Below are 27,857 nucleotides of genomic sequence, written 5' to 3'. Positions count from 1 at the left end.
GCATAGGGCTGGTCCCAGGCCAGAAGAAAAGAAGATGCAGGAAGTAGGTCAGACAGGTAGGCCAAGGGGCTGGAAAGGGGCAGAAAGCCTTCTAAAAGAGCCAGTGCCTGTGGCCAGGAAGCTCACTCAGGAGGAGCCAACACAGGTGATCCAACCAAAACCCTAAAGACGGCAGAGCCATGGGAAGGGATGGTGGGAACAGTGAAACGACCAGAGATTCTGAATTAGGGGTTCAAGAGGAGGTCCAAATGGGGTCAGCAGATCATCAACTCCTGACAGAGGTTTAGAAGGGGACAGCAGGTACTGTGTGCTTACCTTCTGGAGGCTGGAGGAGTTCAGTTGAGTCTTGTCAATGATCTTCACAGCTACCTGAACAAGAGATAAAAAGCGCAAGATTACCTCTTTGACCAGGCTAAACTCAGGACTCGAATCTACTTCCTCCTTTATATTTCTGCCTCCTTTTGGCCCTATCCCTCTTAGCACCCCTATCTGTTCAGATCTCATTTCTGCCTGACAAACAAAAGGCTGGCTGTGGTAGAAGTCCCACTACTACCTGCTGGGGTATCAACAGTTGGGAGATGCTGCCATGTCCCCAACCCAGAGCTCACCTCTTTCCCAGTAAGGATGTGCCGAGCCAGCTTCACCTTGGCGAAGTTACCCTTGCCGATGGTCTTGAGGAGTCGATAGTTGCCAATATGGGGCTGCTCGTCAGCAGAAGTGGCTGAGTTGCGGCCCCGCAGCATGTTGGACTTACTGCTGGGCTTGGAGTCGAGGTGTCCCAAGGTGGGCTGCAGGGTAGAAACATGTACACCTTTGAGTATGCTGCCCTTCCGGTTCCCCATACCACTGCCCTTAGCTCTCTGCAAAAAACGCAAGAGGCTGGGGTATGGGGGCAGACTCCAGGAGGCTGGTAGGCATGCAAAGAAAGAATCATAAGGCAGGGGGATAAAAGGAGATGGGAAGAGCGCCCACCTTCACTCCAAAAGAGCACAGCCTAAGGTCCAACATCAACATCCTGTGGGCGTTGGAGCTTAGGACCTAAGCTGTCCCATCACTGGATCCACTGCCTGGCAATACATCCCCTGTAACAACCCAACAGTTCCTCCACCTCATGTGGGAGAGCGCCGTCTCCCGTCCTCCCTGTCGCCTGTTCACACTTTGATAAGGCTACATCTCAAAGTCGCAGGAGCATGATCAGAATTACGGCAAAGCACTCACTGCCACACAACACTTTATATTTCTCTTTATTATGTATCACTTTACATTGATTTGCTGTCTATCCAACAAGAATGGAAGCTCATGAAGGCAGGCATGTATCATTTATTCACTGATACATCCCTGCACCTAGACAGGCTGGATTATGGTAGATGCTCAATGAATACTTGTGCAATGAAAAAAATGGAATGACAGGGTCTGCGCAAGGCCACCCTCTGCCCTCCTTAGATATCCCATAGCTCAAATCAGGGTGTGAGGAAGCAGAAATGACAACAACTGGCACCAACAGGTATATAAACATAACACAAAAAAGGTACGGTCCAGATGAAAACATACATCTGTATGAAGACCTGTACAGTCCTCAAAGGTCTAAGTGTAGAGTTCCATGTGATCCAGCAATTCCACTCCTAGCTACATACCCAAGAGCAACTTGCACACCAATGTACATTCGTAGTATCACACATTCATAATAGCCAAGAAGTGGAAACAACACAAATGTCTGCCAACTGATAAGTGGATATACAAATTGTGAAATATCCACATAGTGGAATATTCGTTGGCAATTAAAAAAAAAAAGAAGGGACTGCCCTGGTGGCGCAGTGGTTAAGAATCCGCCTGCCAATGCAGGGGACATGGGTTCCATCCCTGATCCGGGAAGATCCCACATGCCGCGGAGCGACTAAGCCCGTGCGCCACAACTACTGAGCCTGCGCTCTAGAGCCTGCGAGCCACAATTACTGAGCCCACACGCCGCAACTACCAAAGCCCGCGCGCCTAAAGCCGGAGCTCCGCAACAAGAGAAGCCCCCGCGATGAGAAGCCCACACACCGCAACAAAGAGAAGCCTCCGCCTGCTGCAACTAGAGAAAGCCCGTGCGCAGCAACGAAGACCCAACGCAGCACCACCTCCGAAAAAAAAGAAAGGAAATAACTTAAAAAAAAAAAAAGTACTGACATATGCTACAACATGGATGAACCTTGAAAGCATTATGCTAAGTGAACAAAGCTGTTCACAAAGGACCACAGGTTATATGATTACATTTATTTGAAATGTCCAGAGTAGGTAAATCCATAGAGACAAGAAAGAGATTACTCTAGGGCTGAGGAGGGCTGAAGAGGGTGAGGGGACTTAGGGGTAACAACTAAGGGCTGTGAATTTTCTTTCTGCAGTAATGAAAATATTCTAATGAAATGCTGACTGTGGTGATGGATACACAGCTCTGAGAATTTACTAAAAGCCACTAAGTTGTACACTTTAACGGGTGAACTGTATGGGATGTGAATTATATCTCAATCAAACTGTTAAGAGTCTGGTCTAACTCTGGTCAAGAGCACTGAGTTGCCTCTTCCAGAATACCTGATGCCATTGCTCCAGCATAATGGGGATAAAGTGCTGCCAGAGTCTCATCCCAGAACCATCCAGAGCTGCCTTGGAAACTTCAAGGAAACAATTTGGAGGGGAGCAGGGTGACCAGAGAAGTGTGACTCAAAGTTCTTTCTTTCACGGTCCTTTTCTGGCTCTAAGTGAAGCCCTCAAAAACCACAGAGAAAAGAAATGACTTGCTACCACCCAAGGAACTGTCCAGGGTTCCTTGGCAAGAAGCGTGCTTCCCCAGCCTGTTGCTTTTCAGCCCTAAGGGGCTATGAATAGGGAAAAACTTCCCTCTGCCCCAACTTCCAAGACAAGAAGACGGGTGGAAAAGTTTCCTTGGCAACCTCTAATTCACCTCCTAAATTTCTTGTCACTCCCCTGTTTTCTGAGGATATGAGCCAAAGGCAGCAGGGTCTTGACAGTCCCCAAGTCCTCAAAGTTTGCAATGAGAATTTAGTGTCTACCTCAGGATTTGGGTCCTTTGCTCCCTGTAAGCCAAATCTGGGAACCCTACTGCCTATCCTGAGCTCTGCTCTACCCATCCCTCTCCATATTTCCCGCTCCAGGGGCCGCTCTGTGTTGCGCAGCAGGACAGCATCCCCCCCCCCGCCCCACCCCGAGGCTCAGCTGCACACAGAACTTCAAGGAACAGCAACAACCCTCCTCCTTACTGGGACAGAGAGGGGTGCTTACGAGTATAGATGCAGAGACAAACTGCCAGGGTTCAAGTCCCAAATCTGCCACTTACTCAACACATGTTAACTTTATTATTATCAACAACATCCTTAAGAGGGAGATGAGATTATTACAAAGCAGGAAGGAAATCATCTAAAAGAAGACCGACGCAGGATGATCGCACACATGGGTGTCAGGAGATGGTCTAGTGGGCGCCGAGGAGCTCTGTCCGACAGAACTAGATTCCAGTCCTGGCTCCCCCATTTACTAGCGTTAGTTTCCTTATCTGTAAAGTGGTGATAAAGTAGTCCCTATTTCACATTCATTAGGTGACAGAAAATATGTAAAATGCCTTATCCAATGCTCAAAAAAGAACAACCATGAATGCCATTATTTTTAGTTCCTAAATACTACAAAGCCTATTTGCAAAGCCAGAAGTCTCATTGTCAACAAGACTTCTGCATCTAAGTCAAGCCCTCCTAAGCCAGCTGCAGCCTAGCTGGAGGCCAAGAGATGCTATGTATGGGCCCTCCCGGCTGGGGAGAGGTCCCGGCTGAGCATCAGCCACCTGGCCTACACCAGCCCCTTTAGCCTTCACAGGAGGGGACTCGACAGGGCAGCTGTGAAGGGCTGATTCCAAGCTAGGTATCCAGGACAGTCAAAGAGAAGGTTCTGCTTGCCCGGGACCCAGAGAAGCAGAGGACACTGGTGCGTGCTCTTGGATCCCCTGCTCTAAAAGTCACACACTCCCCTTGCAGGACCGAACTACCCAACTCTCCGGACTCAAAGGACACAGTCCTTCTCTTACCCCCTTCTGCCTCTCCTATGTGGTGAGATATTTCCCACAGCAGGGATGTGGGACAGGGTGAGGAAGCAGAGAAAGGAGAAAGTCTCTAGTAGGAAATGTTCCTTGGACCAAGGCCCCATGAGAGGCGGCTTCTTTGAAGGCTGAAGAGGAGGTAGGGGTGTGGGTGGCTATCATGGAGAGAGAGTCCCATCCCTGGTTCTCGACTAGGCCCATGTAACCTGGACCCAGGTCTCACCAACAGGGTGGGGGGCTGAGGACTAGCTGCCCTTCTGGGCCAACTAAGCAGGATCTAGCTAGAGCCATGCTCTGACCCCCACCTCCATCCTCCTTGCACACAGTAAGACATGGAACACCAGACATCCTCAAAGCTCTGGCTGACATCACACCATAGGCAGGCCCCAAAGGTCTGAGGCCAGTCTGTTGAAAGCAGACACCACGGCTCTCAGGCAGCTTTCAGAAAGAACAAGGGGTCACCCTGTGAGGCAGTATTTGGAACCAAATGGCAGAACACGCAGGTTACTAAGCAGGCCTGATTCAGAATTAGGGCCTAAACAGCTTTGAGGTCCTCAGTCGAGAGGAGAGAAGGCAGGACATGAGGATGAAAAAAAAAAAAGTCTTATATCCAATGGGCCCTTCAACCTGGATCTCAGAACTCGGCCTAGGCGTGTTGCCACGTTCGCCCGGAAGACAGCCTCCACCCCGAGAGGCCCGGCGCTGACTCAGGTAGGCAGGGCCCCTTCTCTAATGCTGGAGGCCCTGACCAACAGTTCTCCCCTAGAAAAGCTCACGCTTTGGGGCTCTGCACTCAGGTTTGGCCTCGAGTGTCCTGAGACTTCCCTGGGGCCGGGAGGGGGCCAAGCTGGGAAGGGGGAGAGGCAGGCACTCCCTGGCCAGAGGCAGAGTGAGCCTGGGCACCGTGGAATGGAGGAAAAGTGTCCCTTGGGCACCGGCCCCGGGCGGCCGCCCCAGATCCGTCTCCCCTCACTGCAGCACTCGTGCGCCCTCCCTGGGCCTCTGCCTGTCACCAGCCCGTTCCCTTCACTCTGGCTGGGCCTGCTCACTCGACCTAAGGGGAGAGTCTTCTCTGGGTATTTGCCCCCTCTTCCCTTCTCAGCCAATGCCTCTTCCCAGGAGGAGCACTTCCCTGTGCTAGTTGCTGCCTGGCTCCATTTAGCAACTCTTCAAAGATCCTGTGTTTGGGGTGAGAGGGATGAAAGAGGAGGGGGCAATTCCACAGCAAAAAAAAAAGGGGGAAACATACCCGGCTGGAGAAAGGGACAAGGACTACCAGCGACTTCCATCCAGCAGAGGCCACGGGAGAACCTGTCAGGCAGTGAGGGCAAAGTACAGAGGCCGGGAAGAGCCAGGCCCAGGGCGGGGGCTCCTGGCTCCGTCAGCCTCCCTTACTCAGCTGAAGCAGGCGACACCTTCCACCACCTCGTCAGTGAAAAGGAGCGAAGCAGCCAGGCCAAGCGGCTCCTGCCTGGGAACCTGGACTGTGTCGCAACCGAAACCACCACTAGCAGAGAGAGCCCAGGCTTGGCAAGGAGAGCAACGGGGACAAAGCCCTGCGGCTTCTTGTGGGCCAGGGTCTGGTAGCCAGAAAATGCATGCAGTCCTCGGACACTACCCAGGAGCAAGGTGGGAGCAAAGGGGCAGGGGGCTAACAGGAAGGAAGGGAGACAGAGAGAGAAAGAGGCGGGTTTAGATCAACTTCCTTCTCCCTTCCCCTCCCCCTCTCCGGAAGTGGGCTGCCCCACCCTCCCCAAGGTGCTTTGCTGGGTAACAGCTGGGAGAGGGTGAGGAGGAGACTTACTCCAGCCCAGGTTGTCATAAAGCCATTATCTCACCTGCAGCAGGTGGGACCTGGGTAGGGGCTCAAATCTGCGGGAGGAGTACGTGTGAATCAGACATGCTGACCCAGAGAGCGCCAGCAAACCACCCATGGGGCGGGCGGGAGCAGAAACCAGCCATCCAACAGTGGCACATGGACCTCCTACTTCACAAAAAGCAGTGTTTAACCTTAGAAAAATGCACATTCCACTTATACAGATAGTATTCTGGACATAATACCAGGAGATTCAGGAACCCTGTGAAGCCCCTTAGGTCCACGGGTTCTAGACTAAGAACCTCTGTCACTGATAGAGAATGAGATGCTTAATCCTAAATTTTGCCCAAAGGCTGGGAACAAACCAAATGCTTCTCTACATCCCTTCCAGCCCTGATTCTGGGAGTCTTATCTCCAGGTTCCCACCCACCTCCAAGTCTCCATCACTCTTGAGGGCCTGGGGGCAGCAGGGGCAGCCATTCCTCACACCTGCCTCCAGCCAAGCCCCTGCTGTCTAGGCATCTGCTGTCCTTGTGGCAAACTGGAGCCCTCCCCGTTTGTGTTCTGGTCTCGGCCTTTCTTCTGGCTGCCAGATCAACTTCACATTCATTCCACTACTCGAGGCTAGGGTCTTTCCCACTAGGCAACTCTTTAAAGATCTCATGCTGGGAGGCCATAAACCAACCCCTCTAGGGAAGGGCAAAGTCTCCCAGTGACCTCACAGCACCTGAGCACAGACACCTGGGAGACCATGCTACTCAGTGTTCACCTTATGTATGAACCCTGGTCAACAGATTCGGCATTTCTGGTACTACCATCTGCTGGCACGTACTTCCCATGTTCTCCACACCATAAACCTACAGGGTAGGGAGCATCTTCATTTTACAGATGAGAAACTTAAGCACAGAAGTTAAGAGACTTGCCCAAGGTCAGCCTCCCAGTGCAGAGCTGGGCCTGGAGCCCAGGGCTTTCGCGCCCACTCCAGCACTCTGCTGTTCCTCACGGTCCCCTTCACCAGCTCCTCTTCAATGCTTCTGAAGCCTAATCTGCTCTTATTTCTCCCAAAAGAAGAATGAGTCCCTCGCTCTTCCTCCACAGACTAGGAAGAGGGGAAAGATGTGAAGATTCCGGAAAGGTGCCTGGGACAGCAGGAAGGCCAACGTCCGGGTTAAGGCCAGTGGGGGGCAGGGGCTGTTTTAAAGGCCTACCCAGGTGGTCCCACAGCACCCCCTGCTCTCACTCCTTCCCAAAGTGGGCCCTCATCTCAGTGGAAGAGGTCAGGCTTTATTCTGGACCCTGGGCTCAGGCTTGCCCCTCCACTCAGATGCCAGAGAGGGATCAAATGGCTTCATTTCCCAGTCTCCAGGATTTTGCAATGTGACAGAAGGATTGTTTCCTCAATCTTATTTGTGGGAGGCAGTAAGGGGCTTTGTAAACTGAGGAAGTACCAAGCAGTGACCTCAGAGAGGCTGGGGAGAGACAGGATGGGACTGAGCTGAAACGTCACATGGCAAATCGCTAGTTCTTTAACCCTTCCTCCTTCATTGCATCCAGGAGCCTTCTTTGCATCCTTTGATCCTGAGCAACTGTCACTCTCAACTGCCAAGAGTCAATACACCAGTGGAGCATTCTGGGTAGGAGAGCTCTGGTAAAGCTTGGTAAGCACTGACCAGTGGAGAGTCTGGATGTACACCCCCAGCCCCAGAATGAACTGTGAGGTCTCCACCTGGGGAACCCCCACCATCCCTTAATACTCCGTCGCAGAGCGGAGGTGGGCTTGTGTAAAACTGCCAAAGGGCTGCTCCCTTTTTCCAACCAGGGTAGGTGCCTCCCTGACAAAGGAGGCCAGCAGAGCCTGTGACTGAAGCAAAGCCAAAAGCAAGGTGGTTCGCTGCCCTCCAGCTCTCTAAGCTGCAAGTCTCACCCCAAGGCTTGGAGACCAGCACTGCAGCCTGGGCCATGCAGGGAGCCCACGCGCCTCAAAGCAGCCACAGCAGAGCCAGTGCCTGCCTGGGAAGTCTGGCAGGCAAGAACTGACCTGGAGTGAGATCCGAGCTGAGCCACCTACAGCCCCTTCATGCATGGAAGCTGCGGTGCAAGGAGCACCCCTCAAATCTCCTGTCTTCTGAGCCACTTGAAATGCTGGGCTCCTCTTCAAAAATGGTGGATTCTACTGAGCAACCACGGCTTCAGAAGCTTCCACACCACTTTATCCCTGAGAATCTGCTCACTGGGGCCTGGTCTCTATCTCAGTCCCCAATTACTGTTGCCCGTTCAGCAAACCTTCATTGAGCGCCCACCTCTGGAGCCTGTTGCAAAGTATGGAGAGATCTGGTTCCTGCCTTCTAGAGACTGAGAGGAGGGGAACCATAAACGAGACTCACGACGGTATCTCTGCTTACTTGTTAGGCAGGCAGGATAGCACAGCAGAGCTCTGGAGGCAGCCGGAGGCGGTGGGGGCCCTGCCTTCGCTCCTTACCAGCTCACCGAACACCACCAGCAAGATCACTTGGCACCTCTAGGTCTCAGTTTCCTCACCTGGGACATGAGGACACTAGCTGTTCCCACTTCACAGGATTAGTGCGAAGATGAAATGAGAAAATCCACGCCAGCGTTGACCACGGTCGCTGGTGCGCAGTAAGGTCTCGACCATGTTTTCTATGATCTCTCTTCACTTTCAGGTAGGGACCTTTGTTTCCCATCTACAGGGGTTCTCTGAGCCCTGAGAAGAGCTATAATCTCTAAGAACTTGACTACAAGTACCAGTGAAGCAAAGCTGGTATTCCCTCTAGAATGAGGAAAGTCAAATTTCTACCATGGCTGGGCTGTCAGACAAAAAGGACCCTCCTTCCTAACACCACTCCTGCCAAGAGAAGTGGGTGAATGAGAAGGCAGCCACGCCTCTGCCCTCTGAGCGGCCCAGAGCGGGAGGAAGGTGTGCCCACTCTTCCCTTCCTCATCATTTCCTTAACTCCTTCCTCTCAGAAAAGGTCCAAGAAACGGCCGACATACCAGTACCACATGGTGCCAAGGGCTGGGGGAAGCTCACATTGCCAGCCTCGCACTCCATTCGGCTCCTCCCTACCAGTGGGTTACCGTAACCATGGAGACCAACAAGTTCCTCCATATCACAGGAGAGCCTGCCTGCCAGCAGCCCAGGGCTCTGGGGGAGGCAGAAGGCAGCCTGCAGCAGAAAGGTCTGGCTCGCTTTACAGAGGACTGTGGGGAGCTGATGGGAGACTAACCAGTGAAGCTGAGGTGCCTGGGCCTCCCTCCAACTTCCTTTTCTTTGCCCAGTAGTTTGTTTTTAGCACATTCATTGTCTGGCTGTATGTGGTGTGGTAGTGAAGGGTGTCACTCTGGAGTCAGAGAGATCTGCGGTGGGACCCCAGTTCCACCACTCTGGCTGCTGCGTAGGGAATGGACTGGAACGGTGGTGTGAAGAGCTACACAGATCCACACACACTAAAAGGCTCCAGATCTCATATAATACCTTCTTTTAAGTGATCCAGGTAAGTAAACCCTCTTATCCCTTGTTTATCCCAAATCCCTTTGTTCAAATAGTTATCCAGACACCTTCTTAGCTGAGAGTGATCCCTCCCTTCTCTGACTCTCACAGCACCCTATCTGTATCCATTCAGCTCTTCTGACTTTGTGCCTCTATGCCTTCACCCCCTCTTTGAGCTCTGAGAAGTCAGAGGTCACCGTTGTATGCCCTTAGTGCCTAACAGCGCCCCACGTTATCATGCTTACGGAATGTACACAGAATAAAAGTGGTACAACTTTTTGATCCCTAAAGTTGCTCCCCTCCTCCCCCAAGGAGATAAGCAAGGGCAGAGGAAGGAAGATCAAAACCTCTGGCCAGAAGACCCCTTTCCCCTCTTTCAGGGCATTTACTGCCCTTTGAAGTTGGTTGGTTACTGTCTGTCCTTCCCACTAGACTACACCATAAGGGGAAGGCCCCCGGTCTGTCTGATTCATGGCTCACAACAATGTCTATAACACAGAGCGGAAGTATTCAGTAAGGTAATGAGTGAATAAATGTGAACGAATGAATAAATAAGAAAACATGTTGGGGCATCTTCGTGACGGTCTCTGGGATACACGCCAATAACCCGTATCAGTGTACTCTGCACACAACATCCAAGTGGGCAGTGGGTCATGAGACCCCCTCTCCCAAAAATGGATGACATCCATGGAGCGTCAGTTCTACTAACAAGCTTTCTCTCAGGTGGTGACAAGCCCCTTGGCACTCTCATCTGTCACAAAGCTTGAGGCAAAGGTGGTCACCGAGGAGAACTGGAGGCAGGCTCAGAATACAGGCACAGCTGAGGACCAGCAGCACCCCCCCCATCCCTGGCTCCCCTCAATCAAGCCTAAGCCCTCCTTTCATCACAGAGGGGGATCCCTCTCCTCGAACTTCCTGCTGCCCAACAACCACCAGGCCCTCCCACTTCACACAGTTCTCTCTGCCTCTCCACATTCAATCCCTCCACTGCTTTGCTACCAAAACCACTGTGTCTTGCTGTGACAATGCAATGCAGCTTGAGCCATTCTAAGAGCTACTGATTTGGGGAAGTGACAGTGACTTTAGGAGACATTTACTTACTGTTTGCCACACTGAGAGCTGCTTTAATATTTCCTCTTTGAACCCATGTACTGATTGCAAGGCCCTGTCAACCCTAGAGAGCCAAAAAATTCACCCATATACACCTGCCTTCTGTCCACTGCACAAGCAGCGTTCCCACCTGGCCGCCACCCTCCCCAAACTGCCTCCTGTTACAGAAAAGCAGAGGGACTAAAAACGGCAGCTGGGGAGCTCAGGTGACTCACCCAGCATAATCACCTCCTCCCAGAATCTCCCATCTTCTCCTGGGGTTTTTGCCAACACAAAATAAAAAAGAAGCACGAGATCTTAAAAAAAAAACCAACCAAAAAAACCCCCCATCTCAGCATTTATGCAACAGCCTTTCTACCTGGGTGCAGATTTAACCCTTTGTCTCTGCCCCTTCCAATGCAGTTTCCTTAAAATGTTTTTATGCTGAGGCCGGAAAACAGGCCTTCCGGGTCTTATCTGGTTCCAGCTCTACACTGGAAGGTGCTGAATAAGACATGTGCCTCTTTCCACTGCATCTTCCTCTGGAAGTGGAAAAACTACTACCTTCCTACTCCTCCAGTTTCAAAGAGGGAGTTGAAGAAGGAGGAGGAAATAGCAGAAAAAAGATTGGGACAAAGTTTGCTGCCCCAGAAGTCACCATGGTCAGAGATCAGAGCTCAAGCAGGACAAGGAGTAATAGAAACCACCTAAGGCCGGCACCACCACTCTCAGAACCTGTCTCCACCTGGCCGGGCTGCAATGTGGCTCTTCCACTTACGTGACCACTAAAACTCCAACTGGCTGCTCTTTCCATGAGCAAACCCCCATTGAGCTGTTCCTGCTCACAGGGAGAGGTGTTATCTTCCTCCTACAACAGATCATTAAAAACCCAAGCAGGTGAGGACACACGAGCTGTGGAATGAGGGACGCCCCTGTTTCCGGTGCTACCTGACAATGGGTCGAATCAGTCAAAATTGAGAATTCAGTCTCACCTGTTCCCAGAACAATCACAGGAGCTGCACATAGCTCTCTAGCAAACTTTCTGGATAGGAAGTGGTGTGTGTGTGTTTATCTTTGGCATTTGGCATCTAGAAAGACAACTTACTTTTGTGATAGCTGGTGCTATGACTACAAAGTAATGAGAATGCTCCCACAAGGCACATGCAAATCTGCTGCAGCATATTAGTCAAGAAATCCCCAACTTGGGACTTCCCTGGTGGTCCAGTGGTAAAGAATCTACCTTACAATGCAGGGGACACAGGTTCGATCCCTGGTCAGGGAACTAAGATCCCACATGCCATGGGGCAACTAAGCCCGCACACACCACAACTACTGAGCTCGCACGCCTCAACTAGAGAGCCTGCGTGCTGCAAACTACAGAGCCCATGCGCCCTGGAGCCCATGCACCACAACTAGAGAGAAGCCTGTGCACAGCAAGGAAGAGCCCGCACTCTGCAACAAAAGATCCAGTATGCCTCAACAAAGATCCCGTGAGCCGCAACTAAGACCCGATGCAGCCAAAAATAAATAAATAAATAATCTTTAAAAAAAAAAACAGGCAAAAGACTTAAAAAAAAAAAAAAAAAGAAATCCCCAACTTACCAAAAGTTCTGTTCTGAGAAGGAACTATTTTTCCATAGAAACATGTTACAAATGATGGCTGCGTTCTCAGGCCAGCCCACCCCATCAGGGCCCACCACTGTATCTGAAGTAGTGTATTAACCATACTTAACACTTAAACCAGAGTTCAGAATAGGAAAATGAATTCAGTGTTCCAACATGGGACCTAGGAACGTATCTTTGCTCTCCAAGGAGCGTGGGCCATAGAAACTGGGGTTTCTTAACCTTCAAACTCTGGGTGAGGGCTTGACATAAAAGGACTTGAGCATCTGGGGGTGGCTGGGTAGGAGGGAGGGTCTAAGGAGATATGAACCTAGGTGGAGATGAAGAATAAGGCTGGAGGAAAGGAATTCTGAATGGATACTGCCTTACAGGAGAGAAGGGTTAATTAAAGGAAGACCAAGTAGAACTTCCAGAGAGAGAGAAGGGAGCCTGGGACAGCCCCCTGACATATCAGGGGAAACACTCTTTAGAACTGTCTTCCCTGCTGGGTACCTCCTTTCTACCTCACTGGGCCCGCCGCTACCACTGCAGTCTCAACCCTGGGCCAAGGGCAGAGACTGCTGAATCCTGTTACTAAGTGGCCATGACCTGGGCAGGTGCCTTGGCTAGCTTGTCAGATAAACGGAGGAGGGCTCATTTGTCAGAAGCTGGGTGGAGAAGATTGGAAAGCACAAGTTTCTCACTGGGACTGAGTACATGGCAGCTTCTGACTTTAGGCCTAGGTTGCCCCTGAAGCCAAACACTGTTCATTTTCTGGTAGCAACGACAGTTCTCCTCCAGGGTGCCCTAGCTGTTTGTGTGCATGACCTAGGAGCAGAGAACATGGTAAATGAGATGACAGCTATTTTCCATTATAAGTGCCTTCTTAAAAAACACTTTTATAGTTAATTCATCTTCTCAGAGACAGAGTCCGAGGAAGAGAGTCTGACTGTACTGGTTTCTAAGAGAAAGGAGTGGTCCAGAAAAGGCCAGTTTAGCCCTGGCTAAGGCAACGGGGAGATGTGGGTTCAGACTTCATTGCTGGAGGTTATGAGCTTTCTAACGTCTGTGATTTGAACACGGGAGCAGGGCCCTTTGGTACAGATTAACTCACGTGCTGGTGGAAGCCCTCAGGAACTAGATCCACCAACTGACCGGTGGTGCTGGGGAGGAAGGGGGCCACTTTGGGGCATTGTTAGATGCACTATTTATTACACAGACTGCAGACAAGAGAATGCTGGTCGTTTTGAAGGAGGCAAGCAGCCAAGTTTCTAGCTCTCCACCTCCGAATTCACTCAGAGAGGGCAGGGAAGAAAGGATGGCTGCAAAAGGAATACAGATCCTCCCCAACAAATCCTGAAGGGCAGCTCTAATTGCCAACAGGCATGGTGGCTTAAATAAAGACCGGAAGATTGAGAGAAAAAACCCCACCCAGGATACCTCCGGTCAGAAGAATCTGGCTGGGTAGCAGGAGGCCACTGCTACCCATCCTGTTGTTCTATCTAGTCCATGCAAACACCGAGTACAAGGACAAAGACCCCATAGTCATAAAGGGGTTTCTATCAAGAGAAAACAAAGGGGTAAAGTCAGAAATTATCCAACACCATCCAAAACACTTAGAACAATGCCTGGCATATATTAAATGCTCATGACATGCTAGCTATTATTACTATAATTCCACACGCTTTCCCAACTTATTCAGTAGGTTGCCAGAAAAAGATATGGCTTTTGAATAAGTTTTTATGTTTTTTTTAAATATGATTTTTAAAAAATTAATTATTATTTATTTTTGGTTGCATTGGGTCTGTTGCTGCGCACTGGCTTTCTCTAGTTGCGGCGAGTGGGGGCTGCTCTTCCTTGCGGTGCACGGGCTTCTCACTGTGATGGCTTCTCTTGTTGTGGAGCACGGGCTCTAGGCGCGTGGGCTTCAGTAGTTGTGGCTCAGGGACTCCAGAGCGCAGGCTCAGTAGTTGTGGCGCACCGGCTTACCTGCTCTGCGGCATGTGGGATATTCCCGGACCAGGGCTGGAACCCGTGTCCCCTGCATTGGCAGGCGGGTTCTTAACCACTGCACCACCAGGGAAGCCCAGATACGGCTTTTGGCTTTAACTTCTTTACCCACTGCTTACCACAAATTCTCTATTCTCCAAAAAGAGATGGATCTTTCAAACCGGCCTAGGAAAGTGCTAGAGTCGAAGACCAAGTTCTGGTCACCTATTTGCACAGCTCAGACTTGGATGTGGGTTTCTGGCAGAGCGAGAAAGGGCTCCAGCAGCTCAACTGTTTTATCCCTTCCATAAAAGGCCACTCTACTTGTCCCTGATAAAAAGCACTTTAAACACACACATCCAACCCTAGGAAAATCCAGAGTACATACCACAGCTCCTGAGACACACAATGTCAATAATCTTGCCAAGATTTTCTAGGTATATGGAACTGGAAACTTTGAAAATTAATAGTCACAATGGGAAATGCGACCGGTATTTAAGAAACACACACACACTCACACAGTGTGGCTAGAGTCCCTGATTGTTATGTACTGAAGAGCACTGCCTCTTCCGTAGTGAGACGAGGGAAACTCAGAGCCAGGGTAGTGGGGGTGCGTGTGGTGGTGAAAACTTAGCTGCACTCCCAGCTCCTGAATGTCTCCGGCTTGGAGACTCAGCAGCCTTCGTGGCAGCCAGGCTCCCACCACCAGCTGTCCTTCACACAACATAACAAGATCACTGTTTGGGAAGATGGGATTTTCGGTGTTGGGTTTTGTATCCCATAAGCTGGCATGCATCTGTCTCAGGGGCAGTTTCCTGAAACAGCTGCATGTCATGGGCCCCGGCAGACAGGATTTGAGATACAGGAGAAAGATAAATGAGATACCAGAAGTAGGAATTCAGGGATGATAAAGGTAAGAAGGAATGAAACTGTCTAGCTGTCCTTTTCTCACTTCTGTCCCACAAGAGCTGACTTTTCCTACCTGGTCCTCACTAAGGAATCACAAACACTCCTGTTTCCCTTTCTTGACAGACCCAGGCTTCCTCCTGGCATCTCCACATTTTTACCCTGACAGCTCTAACACATCAAGTGACTGTGGTATCTAAAACTGATGCTGGGGCTTCCCTGGTGGTGCAGTGGTTAAGAATCCGCCTGCCAATGCAGGGGACACGGGTCTGAGCCCTGGTCCGGGAAGATCCCACATGCTGCGGAGCAACAAAGCCCGTGCGTCACAACTACTGAGCCTGCGAGCCACAACTACTGAAGCCCGTGTGCCACAACTATTGAAGCCCGCATGCCTAGAGCCCGTGCTCCGCAACAAGCGAAGCTGCCTCAATGAGAAGCCCTCACACCGCAACAAAGAGTAGCCCCCGCTTTCCACAACTAGAGAAAAGCCCCCCAAGCAGCAACGAAGACCCAACGCAGCCAAAACTAAAATAAATAATAAAATAAATAAATTTAAAAAAAAGATCTGTGCATTAAAAAAAAAACAAAAAAAAAGAATCTTCCTGCCAATGCAGGGGACACAGGTTCGAACCCTGGTCCAGAAAGATCCCCCATGCCGTGGAGCAACTAAGCTTGTGTGCCACAACTACTGAGCCTGCGCTCTAGAGCCCGTGAGCCACAACTACTGAAGCCCACACACCTAGAGCCCGTGCTCCGCAACAAGAGAAGCCACCGCAATGAGAAGCCCGCGCGCCGCAACGAAGAGTAGCCCCCGCTTGCTGCAACCAGAGAAACCCTGCGCGCAGCAACAAAGACCCAAAGCAGCCAAAAATAATTAAATAAATAAATTTATTTTTTAAAAAAAGAAAGAAAGCACTCAGTTCTCAGATGGCTAAATGCCCAATCAGAAGTCAAACTATCAAAACAAAACTTCCTATGACCATTTCTTGTCCTATACAAAATCAGAATTGGGAGGCCATTTAGGTACAACTCCAGGGCAGAAGGGCTCAGGCAGCAGGGAGTCAGGGTCGTCCTCTCTGACCAGAGGGTTAACCTCACAATGACATCACTAGCCACCAGACACAGGAAGGAAGGGAGAAGGCAGTCAGCACCTGAGCCTGTGGCCCTGTGGTTCCAGGCCGTCTGGGCTCTCCACAGGGTTACTGTAGAAATTGGCCCCTGGCTTTGCTAAATTAGATCCTTTCTCCCCTGCTCTTCTGCAAAACCATTTGTCACAGCCCCTAAATAACCAATCTTCCCCTCTTAGCAGGCTTGGGCTGCTACCATCTGGTCTCTGCCTTAGGCACTCAAGTCTCGGCAGAAAGAGGATGTTTCCATTTGGGTGCTCCCTTGGCTGTCTGGAGAGGTCGGCAGACGGGAACTAGGGTGGCACCCTTCTCTAGCCAGCCAGAGGCGGATGCGAAATACCTGCTGGCAGCCTGTGCTCCCTCTCCAAGCTCCCTTTTCTAGCAAAGGAGCAGCTACCCCTTCCTAACCTTCCACCCACAGTCTCACCCCGGCCAGGGAGATGCACTCATCCTACAAGAAGTGAAGGTAGTTAAGTCCAGCTTAGGAGCTAAAGAACCTGGCTTAGGGAAGAAAGGGATATTGTGCTGCAAAGGATTCCAAGAACAAACTCTCAGAACCGCCCACCAAGCTCTTCTGAAGAGCAGGGGTATTTAGAAGCGCTTTCCATTTCCCCACGTGTTAGAGAGGAGGGTGGCCTCGGGCAGACACACACCTGGCTGGGTCATCAGCTCCCCTCAGGAGCCCTGGTCTCCCTAACACCAGAATAAGTCCACACCTGCCACCGAGGACCAGCCTGAGATGGTAACGTGCTCCGGGGTTCACATACTCACGCGTCCATTAATCTTCCTCCAGATCGCTGCTGTCATGCAGAGCAGTGAGGCGGGCTGAGTCCCGCTCTGAGCCCCTGAGCCGGTCACTCCAGTTTGCTTGGTGTATTGTGGGGGGAGGAGGGGGGGCAGGAGAAGGAGGAGGAAGGGAGATTATGATTCTCTATTTTCAAGCCCTGCCCCTAAAACCGAGGAGGGAAGCAGCTGGGTTCCCACTGCAGGAGAGCTCCAATCTCTGGGCGCTACAGCTGCATACGAAGAACCCTGGGGAACATGCACATCCAACACGCTGGGAAAAGGAGGGGAAACCAACCCGGAGAGAAGTGAGTTGGTCTCCTGCCAAGAACTCTGAATGGTACTCCTATCAGAACTAGAACATAACAGGAGGTAGGCAGGTTTATGGTCTCTGGGGAAAGGCAGGAGGGGAAACAGTAAAAGCCGGACTAGCATGGGAACAAAACTTGCTCCCTGGCAGGAGAGCAGACAGCCCAGCTGTCTGCAAGGCAGCAGCCACATACAGTCAGGTGAGACACTGTCCCCGTTACACCTTTCGGAGGCAGACAGTCTACACTCTAACCTCAGGTCGGTTTTCACATGCTTTGGCTTTGCCGGCTGTGCCCTGAACCCTGCAGTTTGGAGCATGGTCATTTCTGTGACCCTGTAAGTTAAGGTCCACCACTTAAGGACCTGTGCCCCTGATTGCCAGCGGCAGGAGGGAAGGGGGACTCTCGCTGGCGCGTTGTACAGGGTCGAGCAGAAGCCACAGATGGCCCCTCTCACGGAGAGGAAATGCTCCTCCTTTGCCAGAGCAGAGCCCAAGGCTGCCACAGAGAGGTGCTATTTAGCGACAGAAATGTCTGTCAGGAGTGGCAGGAGAAATGGCCACCAAGTACTTCTTTCTCACCAACTGCTACCATTAGCCACCACAGGCTGCCTCTGAAAAGCCTGCAGAACCTCCGGTGGCAGCAATGGCCTGTGAGTCACTCCTCCATGAGAAGAGGGAAATTGGTCCTGCCCCTGGGCCTAAAGAAGCCCCACAGTGTCCTCAGCCAGCTCTGCTCCAAAGCTAAAACCAGTCCCACCTGCCAGGACGGAAACCTCGGACAGCCTACCCTCCACCCACACTTGCATGTAGAAAAACCAGTCCTCTTACTCTGCCACATGTGGGGGCCATCCACAGTCACCTCAGCCAGACGCCCAGCACTGGGAACAGGAAGTGATGGCTTCATATTCAAAGCTCCCCTTAAACACACACACACACGATTTATATGTATACGTACACATACATGGGGTAAATGTCTATATACATATATATATACACACACTGTAAAATTGATTTGCAGACCCAAATCGTTTCTGGATTTTTCTTTCAGCTGGCAGCTCCCTTTCCCTGCCTGCAGCTCCAGCCTTGCCCTCGTCCCTCCCTAGAGTCTCACTCTGGGCTCCTGCCACCTGTCTTCAAGTGTTCTCTCAGACCTCCAGGCCTTTGCCACGGCCTCCTACTGCCTGGAACGCTTTGCCTCCATCCTCCGTTCCCATTCTTCTTCCTGGTTAGCCTCAGCTCAGACATCACGTCCTCCAGGAAGTTTTCCCTGCTCCACCTCTCTGACTTCACAGGGTCCCTGACACGTCACTCCAGGTGTCCCAAAGACAGCCGCCTTCTTGCACTAGGACTTCGCTCTTGCGGAACGGCCTGTCTCCTTCACAACTCTCGGTGGCTGTCTTGTTCACCACTGCACAAGAGCGGGAGCGACCTAAGAGAAATTTCCAGGGCTTAAGTCAACTCTGTGTCCTCAGTGCCCAGGCACAGTGCCTGGCACCTAACAGGCTTTCAAACAATGCTTTCCTAATTCATGAGAGAAGGTCAGGGTCTTCCTGCTTTTTTCGGAGTGACTCTTTACCCAACAGCTCTTAGCACATCGCTGCTCCACGTGACTACTTCACCCTGGGCCAGGGCTAGAATGCTGGTGCCCACTGCTTTTAATCCATTCTCGAGGGCCTTCTGGTGTCTCTACGGACGCAGACTCTGGCAGGATTTCAGAGCTCATGGCCAGTGTGTGGAGCTGGGGCCTACTGCCCTTTTACCTGTCCTTCCCCAGCCTCCCCTCTGCCGTGAGGGCTGCAGGTAGCCCCCGCACAGGTCTTCTAAGCAAGAGGACTGCTTCTGAAGTGGAAGCAACGGGGGATACAGCTCCAAGTCCTCAAGAGAGAGCAAATCTAGATCCAGCTCCACCCAAACAAGTTACATATCCTGAGCCAGTCATTCACCCTCTTGGGACCTGTGTTTCCCCACTTGTATAATGAGGGGCTGGAGATGAGCTCTGAGGGTCTGTCCTAGGTGGATGTGAGGGCTCTCAGTGCCTCTGTGCTCATAAGCCTTCCAGCCCTGTCCCTGAGACCACAGCAGGAAGTGAGCATGGTCTGCACGTCCTGAAGACCACATCCTGACCTTGTCTTACATCGAGTCAACCTGCCAGAAGTCTGGCTCCATAAGTAAACCTCACCTAACATGTCTTGGACACCAAGCTCGCACACTGGAAAATCTCTTCCACCTAGGGCTGAGAAAATTAAAGTTAAGCTAGGTGACAACACTGGACTTAGAAACATTACAACCCTGAACTCAGTGTGCCCTAGGCAAGAATCCTCTCCCTCTCTAGACTTCATTTACCCACAATTTACAAGCTCCTCACCACTCCCAGCCTCTCTGCATACCACGAATGTGGCCACAAGGTGCAGGAAAAGGTACCGTGACACACAGTCTACTTCCAGCAGGCCCCAGGGCTCTGCAGCCTTAGTCTGAGCAGCTCTGAGTAGGCACAGCCCCTGGTAGGGTAGGTGGCACACCTGGTGCCTAGCACCTGCCCTCCCCCCACCCCCGCAGCATGACTCCCTAGCAGCCTGGCTCCTTGGAGGGCTCCTGGATGGGGAGCTGCCTGCCTGCCTGCCATGGTAGCCGATCCATGAGGAGAAACCAACTTGGCAAAGCCCAGCAAGCAGCAGTTTCAGCCTCACTGCCCAGAGTGGGGGAAGGGGGAGGCGGGTCCAAGCAGACCAGTCCAACAGGTCCTTTTTCCACCACCCTACACAGCTGGTGCCTTCTGCACTGGTTCAAAAACAGGAGCTTCAAAAGTCAGTTGGAGCTCTCACACCCTGAGTCACAAAGACCAAGGAATCAAGAGGAAAGTAGAAAATGGTCATCGCATTCTTGCCCTATCCATAATGGTCCTGGAAAATGTGGTCCTTGACACCTCACAGCTCTTGGTCAATTCAGAAAAGCACCTGATCTCCCCCGAGATGCTCAAAGAGAAATCTGGGTCCGCACCACCACCAGGTGCTGAGGTGGTGTGAAATCAGTTCTTTTCCATGCTCCTTAGCTTCTCTCCCACTATAAATAACTCCAGCCTTCTGATACAGACCACATGATCTCTCCAGCTCTGGACAAAATTCCCAACACCCAGTGTACCTCTGTTCACCCATTGCAGAAGCAGGAAAGATGAGGCCAATTTAACCAAAAGCAACAACATAGCCAGAGATGCTGTGTGTCAGAGGCAAGAACAGAAGTCAGCAAAACCGGGAGGGCCTGGCTTTTCCACTCTGTTCCCTACTTCAGGAAGCCAGACAGGGTTTCCTCAGCAGTGCACTCCCCCGCTGTGGTTTCGTCTCTTGAGTTCTTAACACAATCCAGTAATAGGGTAAAACGTCCCCCTTATCCTCTCATCCTGAAAAAGTTGTTCTTTTTAGTCATTATTGAACCTATTAAGACACCAATTAAGACTTGTGACTTATATGGCCAAAAACTGGATAGACAAATGTCTGATTCACAAATCAATATGGACACACTTCCCCAAGGGTGGTGGTAAATGAAGAATAATACCCATGTTGTAATTTTTCTTATTGTTTTATTTCACAAATAATTCACTGAGAGATGATCATGTGCAAAGCACTCTAATAGACTCTGGGGGAGGAAGGGATACAGAGAAGGATAAAATACAGCCCAGCCTTCAAAAAAGTTGACGACCTAATTGGAGAGATAAGCACAAATCACACTATCCAACGCAGGACCAAATCCAGGAGCTAACTAAAGTTACAGTCTGCCTATGCCCTCCAATTTACTAGACGTCTGTAGCTTTTGTTATTTTTCAGAGGAACCATGCGCTGAGAGATTTGAAGATCCCAGGTCTCGCTTCTAGCTACGACCATGAGTTCTAGCAGGATCTATCTAAACCCTGAGACTTAGGACTTCCCTGGTGGTCCAGTGGTTAAGACTCTGCGCTCCCAATGCAGGGGGCCGGGTTCGATCCCTGGTCAGCAAACTAGATCCCGCATGCCGCAACTAAAAGATCCCACATGCCACAACCACGACCCAGAGCAGCCAAAGAAAGAAAGAAAGAAAGAAAGAAAGAAAGATATAATATTAAACCCTGAGACTTCAATGAATGGGGATGCCCACCCACTGAGTGGACCACGATGAGAGTTGTGAGATGCTGGTATAAAAGGAAGTCAACCCGGGAAGACTCACTGAAGAATCAATCATTTAGCCTTCCTTGTCTCATCCCCATCTAGAAACCAGAGACAGGCCCAATATACAAGCAAAGATGATACAGGAAGGGCTTAAGCACAAAGTCAGAAAAGTTGCTCAGGGCTAAGGTCATGGAAATGAAGTCAAAAAAAGCCCTTAGCACTAGAACAGAACAGGGTGCTCTTGGGGAAAATCTGGAAGGGCTTCGTAAAGCTCTGCATCCAGAGCCCCATATCTCAGTGCTGGCTGTGACTATGGAGGCACGTTAATATACTTTTCCTTTTTTTCCCCAATTATTGGTTGTCAAGCCTGGTCTCCCTCATCAACTCCCATTCAAGCAGTGCTATATAGCTTGATGTATACACTAGTACCAGTTTTTAAACTGTACCCTTACTCAGCAGGCTACCAGCACTGTCAGAGTTCTTCTGGAAGGTTGCAAGAAGGAACGAATACTTATTCCTGAAAGTAGTTGGAAAGAAATTCCCTAGACAAACAAAAGATTCTGTGCCATCCTAAAAAAAAAAAAGGCAATTCAGGGCCTAAGGATAAAGATTAAGGCCCCAGTCTTCCTCTGTTGGGGGAAAAATAATTCTGAAGCTAGTTCTATTTTTTTTTTTAAATTGAAGTTTAGTTGATTTACAATATTGCAGGTGTACAACAAAGTGATTCAGTTATATATATATGTGTGTGTGTGTCTGCACACACATATATACGTATTCTTTTTCAGATTCTTTTCTATTATAGGTTATTACAAAATACTGAATATAGTTATATTGTTCCCTGTGCTATACAGTAGATCTTGTTGTTTATATATTTTATATATAGCTCTATTTCAAAAATGGTAAAGCTAGTGAGACTTGGTCCAAATCACCTCCAAAGAAAATCATTTCCTGAAATTAAAAAAAATAAGTAAGTAGGTGAAGGGGAATGAGAATTGTTTTGTTGAAAACCTTTCCTACAGCAGATAGCAGATTAGCTGCACAGGATTCTTTTGGAATGGTTTACTATGCAGAATTTTATAATGTAAAGCATTCCAAATGTGAAACTGGGAGTTCAGCACCTGAACATTTATTAATGAGAAAAACCCTCACACCCTAATCATAAGGAAGGTTTAACATCAGTGTCTGACATTTTGTCAGTTAGGGGTTGGTTTTAACAGTGTGGATTTGGCAGCTTGCTCTATCGGCTGTTTCACAAGCAGTTTCTGTGGTTTCAAGAAAGGCAGGGTGTTTGCTTTTAAACACTATCTTAAAAATATATTTCAGAATAGGGTTCAACCACTCCAAGACAGGAGGAGAGAATGAAAACCAAAACAAATAAAGGAATCTGGTGCTACCAAACAGAAAGGAAGCACACCAAAGGTGCAGGAGAGGAAAAGACATTGTTTGCCACCGGCACCAAAATGGCAAGAAAAGCCAACTTAGTGCTTCTTACTACCGAGTTAGAAGATAAGGACACAGAAATGGCACTAAAGACATGAGGTCTGGGACTTCCCTGGTGACTCAGTGGTTAAGAATCTGCCTGTCAATGCAGGGGACACGGGTTCGAGCCCTGGTCCGGGAAGATCCCACATGCCGCGGAGCAACTAAGCCCGTGTGCCACAACTACTGAGCCTTCGCTCTAGAGCCCACGAGCCACAACTACTGAGCCCGTGTGCCGCAACTACTGAAGCCCACACGCCTAGAGCCCGTGCTCCGCAACAAGAGAAGCCACTGCAATGAGAAGCCCATGCACCACAACGAAGAGTAGTCCCCGCTCGCTGCAACCAGAGAAAGCCTACATGCAGCAACGAAGACCCAACACAGCCAAAACTAAATTAATTAATTAATTAATTAATTTTAAAAAAAGACAGTCTGTAAAAAAAAAAAAAAAAGACATGACGTTAATAAAGGGAAATCTTTATCTCTTCAAAATAAACTTACCTGGCTCAAATCTATTTTATTTAAAAACAAAACAACCGCAACAGTTCCACACCAATGCAAAGGACTGTCATCTAATCAATTAGCAGCCACACCTCTCTGCCAGCATGATGTGGTAATTAAGGTAGAGATTTTTCTCCCTAGGAATACAAGTACAGAAGGGCAGAGCCCCTATGGACCTAACCCATTATGACAGCCTTTTCATTAGCAAGAGAACACTGCCATGCACTCTCCAAGGAAGCAGTGGCCTGCATCACTAAAGAACACCTGTATGTGACAGCAGCCACCTCTGAGGAGATATAAAAATGTGCTGGAGGGACTTCCCTGGTGGCGCAACAGTTAAGAATCCACCTGCTAATGCAGGAGACACGGGTTAGATCCCTGGTCCGGGAAGATCCCACATGCCACAGAGCAACTAAGCCCGTGAGCCACAACTACTGATTCCACGTGCCACAACTACTGAAGCCCAGGCGCCTAGAGCCCGTGCTCCGCAACGAGAAGCCATCGCAATGAGAAGCCCACGCACCACAACGAACAGCAGCCCCCGCTCGCCGCAACTAGAGAAAGCCTGCACATAGCAACAAAGACCCAACGCAGCCAAAAATAAATTAATTAATAAATTAAAAAAAAAATGTGCTGGAGGTGGGAAGTGGGGAGGGGAAGAACCACTCATAAGAAACCCAACAGGCTGTGCTTCTCAAAGTAATTCACATGGACCTTGGTTTTTCCACTGTAACAAAAAGATGGATTCTAAAGTAATTTAGAAATGGCATGTAACCGTGATCTTAGAGAAGTGAATCAGGTTTGAACACAAATACAATCATAAAAGTTGAACTCCTCCTCTTTTTCTGCTAGGGCAGCAATAGGGGCGCAAGTGGATAAGTGATGCTTGAATCAAGGGCGGCAGCTCACCCCCTTTACCCATGCCCCATGCTGGCATCTTTAAATCAGCTCAAAATTTCAGAATTTTGCTAATAAAATCAAAACCTCTAACAGGATAAAAGAAAAGGCACTATATTGCCAGGAGTAGACAAGCAAGTAAATCAAACCAAAAACTCATAAACTCAAGTTAACTGAAATTCCACAGAGGTTCACTCTCACTAAGAAACAACTCCAGATGTCTAGGAGGACCACATGCATAGCTTCAGGAGAGAGAAGTGAACCAAAAGAAAGACTGACAAATGCAAACAGGAAGTAGTGGCATATTACACCATCAATGGGATAAAGAGACACAGCAGGACGGACAGAATTCAGCTCCCAGGATTGGACTGGCAAGTCCCAAACACACACAGAGGCCTGGCACCACCAGCTACAGTGCTCTCAGTGTCCTTGGCAGTCAAGGCTAAAAGCAAGTAGCTCTGGGCTTCTGCGTGTATAAGTGTACATAATGGTATACAAAAAGAAAATTTTAGTTTCGTAAGGATAAAATGTACATAGTTAAGATCCACAAACAAAAGTTTTCTTTTTGGGGGATAGTGAGGTGCTACTGAGCAGGACAGTCAAATCTAAGAATCCAAACTGTCCTATGCTGTGAGGTACTTACTTGTTGGTTACCAATTTCAGGTCTCAAGAGTCTGGTTTTTCTAAAGGAGTTCTTGGAATTCCAGAAGGTGAGAAGAGACGAAGAGGAAAACCAGAAGCCAGGATTAAACAATAAGGTCAAAAAACTGTTTCCCACAGCTGTTAAGACCAGGGAGCTAAACCCAAAGAGCTGCATCTCCTGCACTGTGCCACCTTTACAACAGGCCACAGAGGGCAGAAAGAAACAACGTGGGGCAGAGGAGAGCACGCACAACTCTGAAGCCGGCCTGGGAGCCATGTTTTGCCCCACACTGACTGTGAGCTAATCCTAAGGGATCTATCTTCTACTGCCAGGACACAACTGAAGCCAGAGCCAAAGTGCTCTCCACGGTCAAGAAAGTCTTGTTCTGACACCAACAAACACTCTGAACCACATGAGTTTGTTACCTTAAACAAGTTACTCAACATTTCTGGGCGTCTGTTTCCTCATCTGCAAAGTGGGGAAAGTAATAAGACCTACTATCTCACAAAGATTAAATGAGTTAATGAATGTAAAACAGCTAATTAAACAAGTATCTGGGACAAAGTTAAGTTCTCAATAAATGCTGGCTATTATTATGTCTATAGCTGAAGACACTAGCCTCAGGGCAAACTGTGCCCCGTGAGAATGGGTGTGTGAGAATGGGTGGGGGCACCGTCTACCCTTCAAGTACTCAGTCCATTGCCTTTAAGAGTTTCCCAACCACTGGGAACAGAGTAATGTACTTAGAGGGCCATCCAGGAGGCACTGTTACTGAGTCACTGCCTTAGCTAATAGTGAACAAATCTCCTTTGAAAGCAAGTCTATCTTCCATACAGACCAGTGGCCGAAGAGAGAGAAAAAAGCACATCAAGTTGAATTCTGGAAAGAAATACGCTTTGTGTAAAAAGCAGAGGCTTATGGGACTTGCTGAGTGATGGAAAATGGAGCTACAATCCTGCAAGTCTGTACGTAGACACAAATTGATATAAGGTAAGCACTTGATTAAACTTTTTTTTTTTAATGATTCTGATGAGAAGTGATTCTGAACAAATAAGATGAGTGTAAAAAGATTTGCTTTAAAGCTGGTCTGAGTGACTGTTAGAGGAGGCCCAAAGGTCTACTATTAGCGGTACTAAGAAGAGCTTTTAAAAGTAAGAGGTACGGACTTCCCTGGTGGCGCAGTGGTTAAGGATCTGCCTGCCAACTGACATATATACACTAATATGTATAACATGGATAACTAATAAGAACCTGCTGTATAAAAACATAAATAAAATAAAATTCAAAAAAAATAAAAAGAATCTGCCTGCCAATGCAGGGATCACGGGTTCGAGCCCTGGTCCGGGAACATCCCACATGCCGCGGAGCAACTAAGCCCGTGCGCCATAACTACTGAGCCTGCGCTCTACAGCCCGCAAGCCACAACTACTGAGCCTGTGTGCCACAACTACTGAAGCCCGGGTGCCTAGAGCCCGTGCTCTGCAACGAGAGAAGCCACTGCAATGAGAAGTCCACGCACCACGACAAAGAGAAGCCCTCACTCGCCACAACTAGAGAAAAGCCCACACACAGCAACGAAGACCCAACGCAGCCAAAAATAAATAAATTAATTAAAAAAAAAAAAAGAGGCGCTACGTTAGCTGGAGAATGAATACAAGCAAAAGAACAAGGTGGAAAATAATATAGTAGTTCAGAAATATATTTACTGCAACTGTATCTCTTAAAGACTCTTCAAGCAAAGATAAAGTTCCCACGCTGTTACATACACAACAAATCTGCTTACCTCTTCCAGGAGAAAATAAAGTGCACTTACATAAAAGCGGGATTTGGCAGGCGTGTTTCACTAAGAAACAGGGCTAACAAAGAGTTAAGTACAGAAGAAATAGGAACAAAGTGTGTAGGCTCTGCAGCCACCCTGAGAACAGACTGTTGGGTGTTCTGGCCTTAGTGAGTGCCTGGAGCCTACCAGCCTTCAGCTATTATAGGCACCAAGGTTTTTCAAGGATAGAGACTAAGCAAGCTTTGCAGTTTTCAAATTTGGAATTGACCAATAGCCTACATATAAGCTTAAAAAAAAAATCTACTGTCATAATGAAATCCAAGTAAGCCAAAGGATTTTTTAATGGGAAAAGAAAAAAAAAAAAAAAAAAAAGGCCAGTGCTCTGTATTAGAAGGAGGAAATAAGCCAAATTTTGTTAAAGTCCCTCAGGTCACTGAGAACCAGCTTCCTCATACAGATACACTGCAAACCAAGGCAGCAAGTGCCTTCCTGCAGTTCAGCCAGGACTCTGGGAATTGCAAAACAAAGGCTCATTATGAGGTCACAGCAAGTAACCAGCCAATCAAGGACAGGGATGATCCACAAAAGCAATTCTCACACTCCTGTGTGGACAACCCTTTATGCTCTTAATTATTAAGGACCTCAAATAGCTTTTGTTGATGTGGATTATAGCTACTGTTATTATAACTAAAACTGAGAAAAAAAAGAGAAAATGTTAATCTATTAATTCACTTAAAATAATATTACTAAACCCATTACAACTATATGTCTTAATAACTATATTTTCCAACATATCAAGTTAATACATATCATCACAGTAAAATTCAGGTTAACTTTTAAAACGTAATTAAAGCTACAACATAGATGAACGTTGAAAACATTATGCTAAGTGAAATGAGCCAGACACAAAAAGACAAATATTGTATGATTCCACTTATATGAGGTGCTCAGAACAAGCAAATTCATAGAGAAAGAAAGTAGAAAAGAGGTTACCAAAGGCTGGGGGAAGGGAATATGGGGAATTATTGTTTAATTGATATAGAGTTTCTATTTGAGATGATGAAAAAGTTCTACAAATAGTGGCACTGGCTACATTATGAATGTACTTAATGCCACTGGACTATGCACTTAAAAATTTATTAAAATATAAGTTTTGTGTTACGTGTATTTGACCACAATGAAAAAATAGAATTAAAGCACAAGGCCATGA

The 27,857-nt window shown here is 48.8% G+C and overlaps 1 protein-coding gene across 10 annotated transcripts in view; it reads right to left on the bottom strand.

Moving 5' to 3' along the window:
• MARK2 (microtubule affinity regulating kinase 2) overlaps positions 1-27,857 on the bottom strand; it is a 56,465-nt gene that overhangs the window by 14,775 nt on the left and 13,833 nt on the right. For all 10 annotated transcript variants that reach the window (XM_061201922.1, XM_061201926.1, XM_061201924.1 and 7 more), the window contains exons 2-3: positions 609-788; positions 316-369 (exon numbers count right to left, since the gene is read on the bottom strand). In XM_061201922.1, coding sequence (XP_061057905.1) covers positions 316-369; positions 609-788 — 234 coding nt within the window. The remainder of the gene's footprint in view (positions 1-315; positions 370-608; positions 789-27,857) is intronic.

This window comes from Eubalaena glacialis, chromosome 10, assembly GCF_028564815.1.
Source record: "Eubalaena glacialis isolate mEubGla1 chromosome 10, mEubGla1.1.hap2.+ XY, whole genome shotgun sequence".
NCBI classification, from domain to species: Eukaryota; Metazoa; Chordata; class Mammalia; order Artiodactyla; family Balaenidae; genus Eubalaena; species Eubalaena glacialis.
Note: the sequence above shows the minus strand (reverse complement) of the source record. Positions and strands in the feature narration are given on the sequence as shown.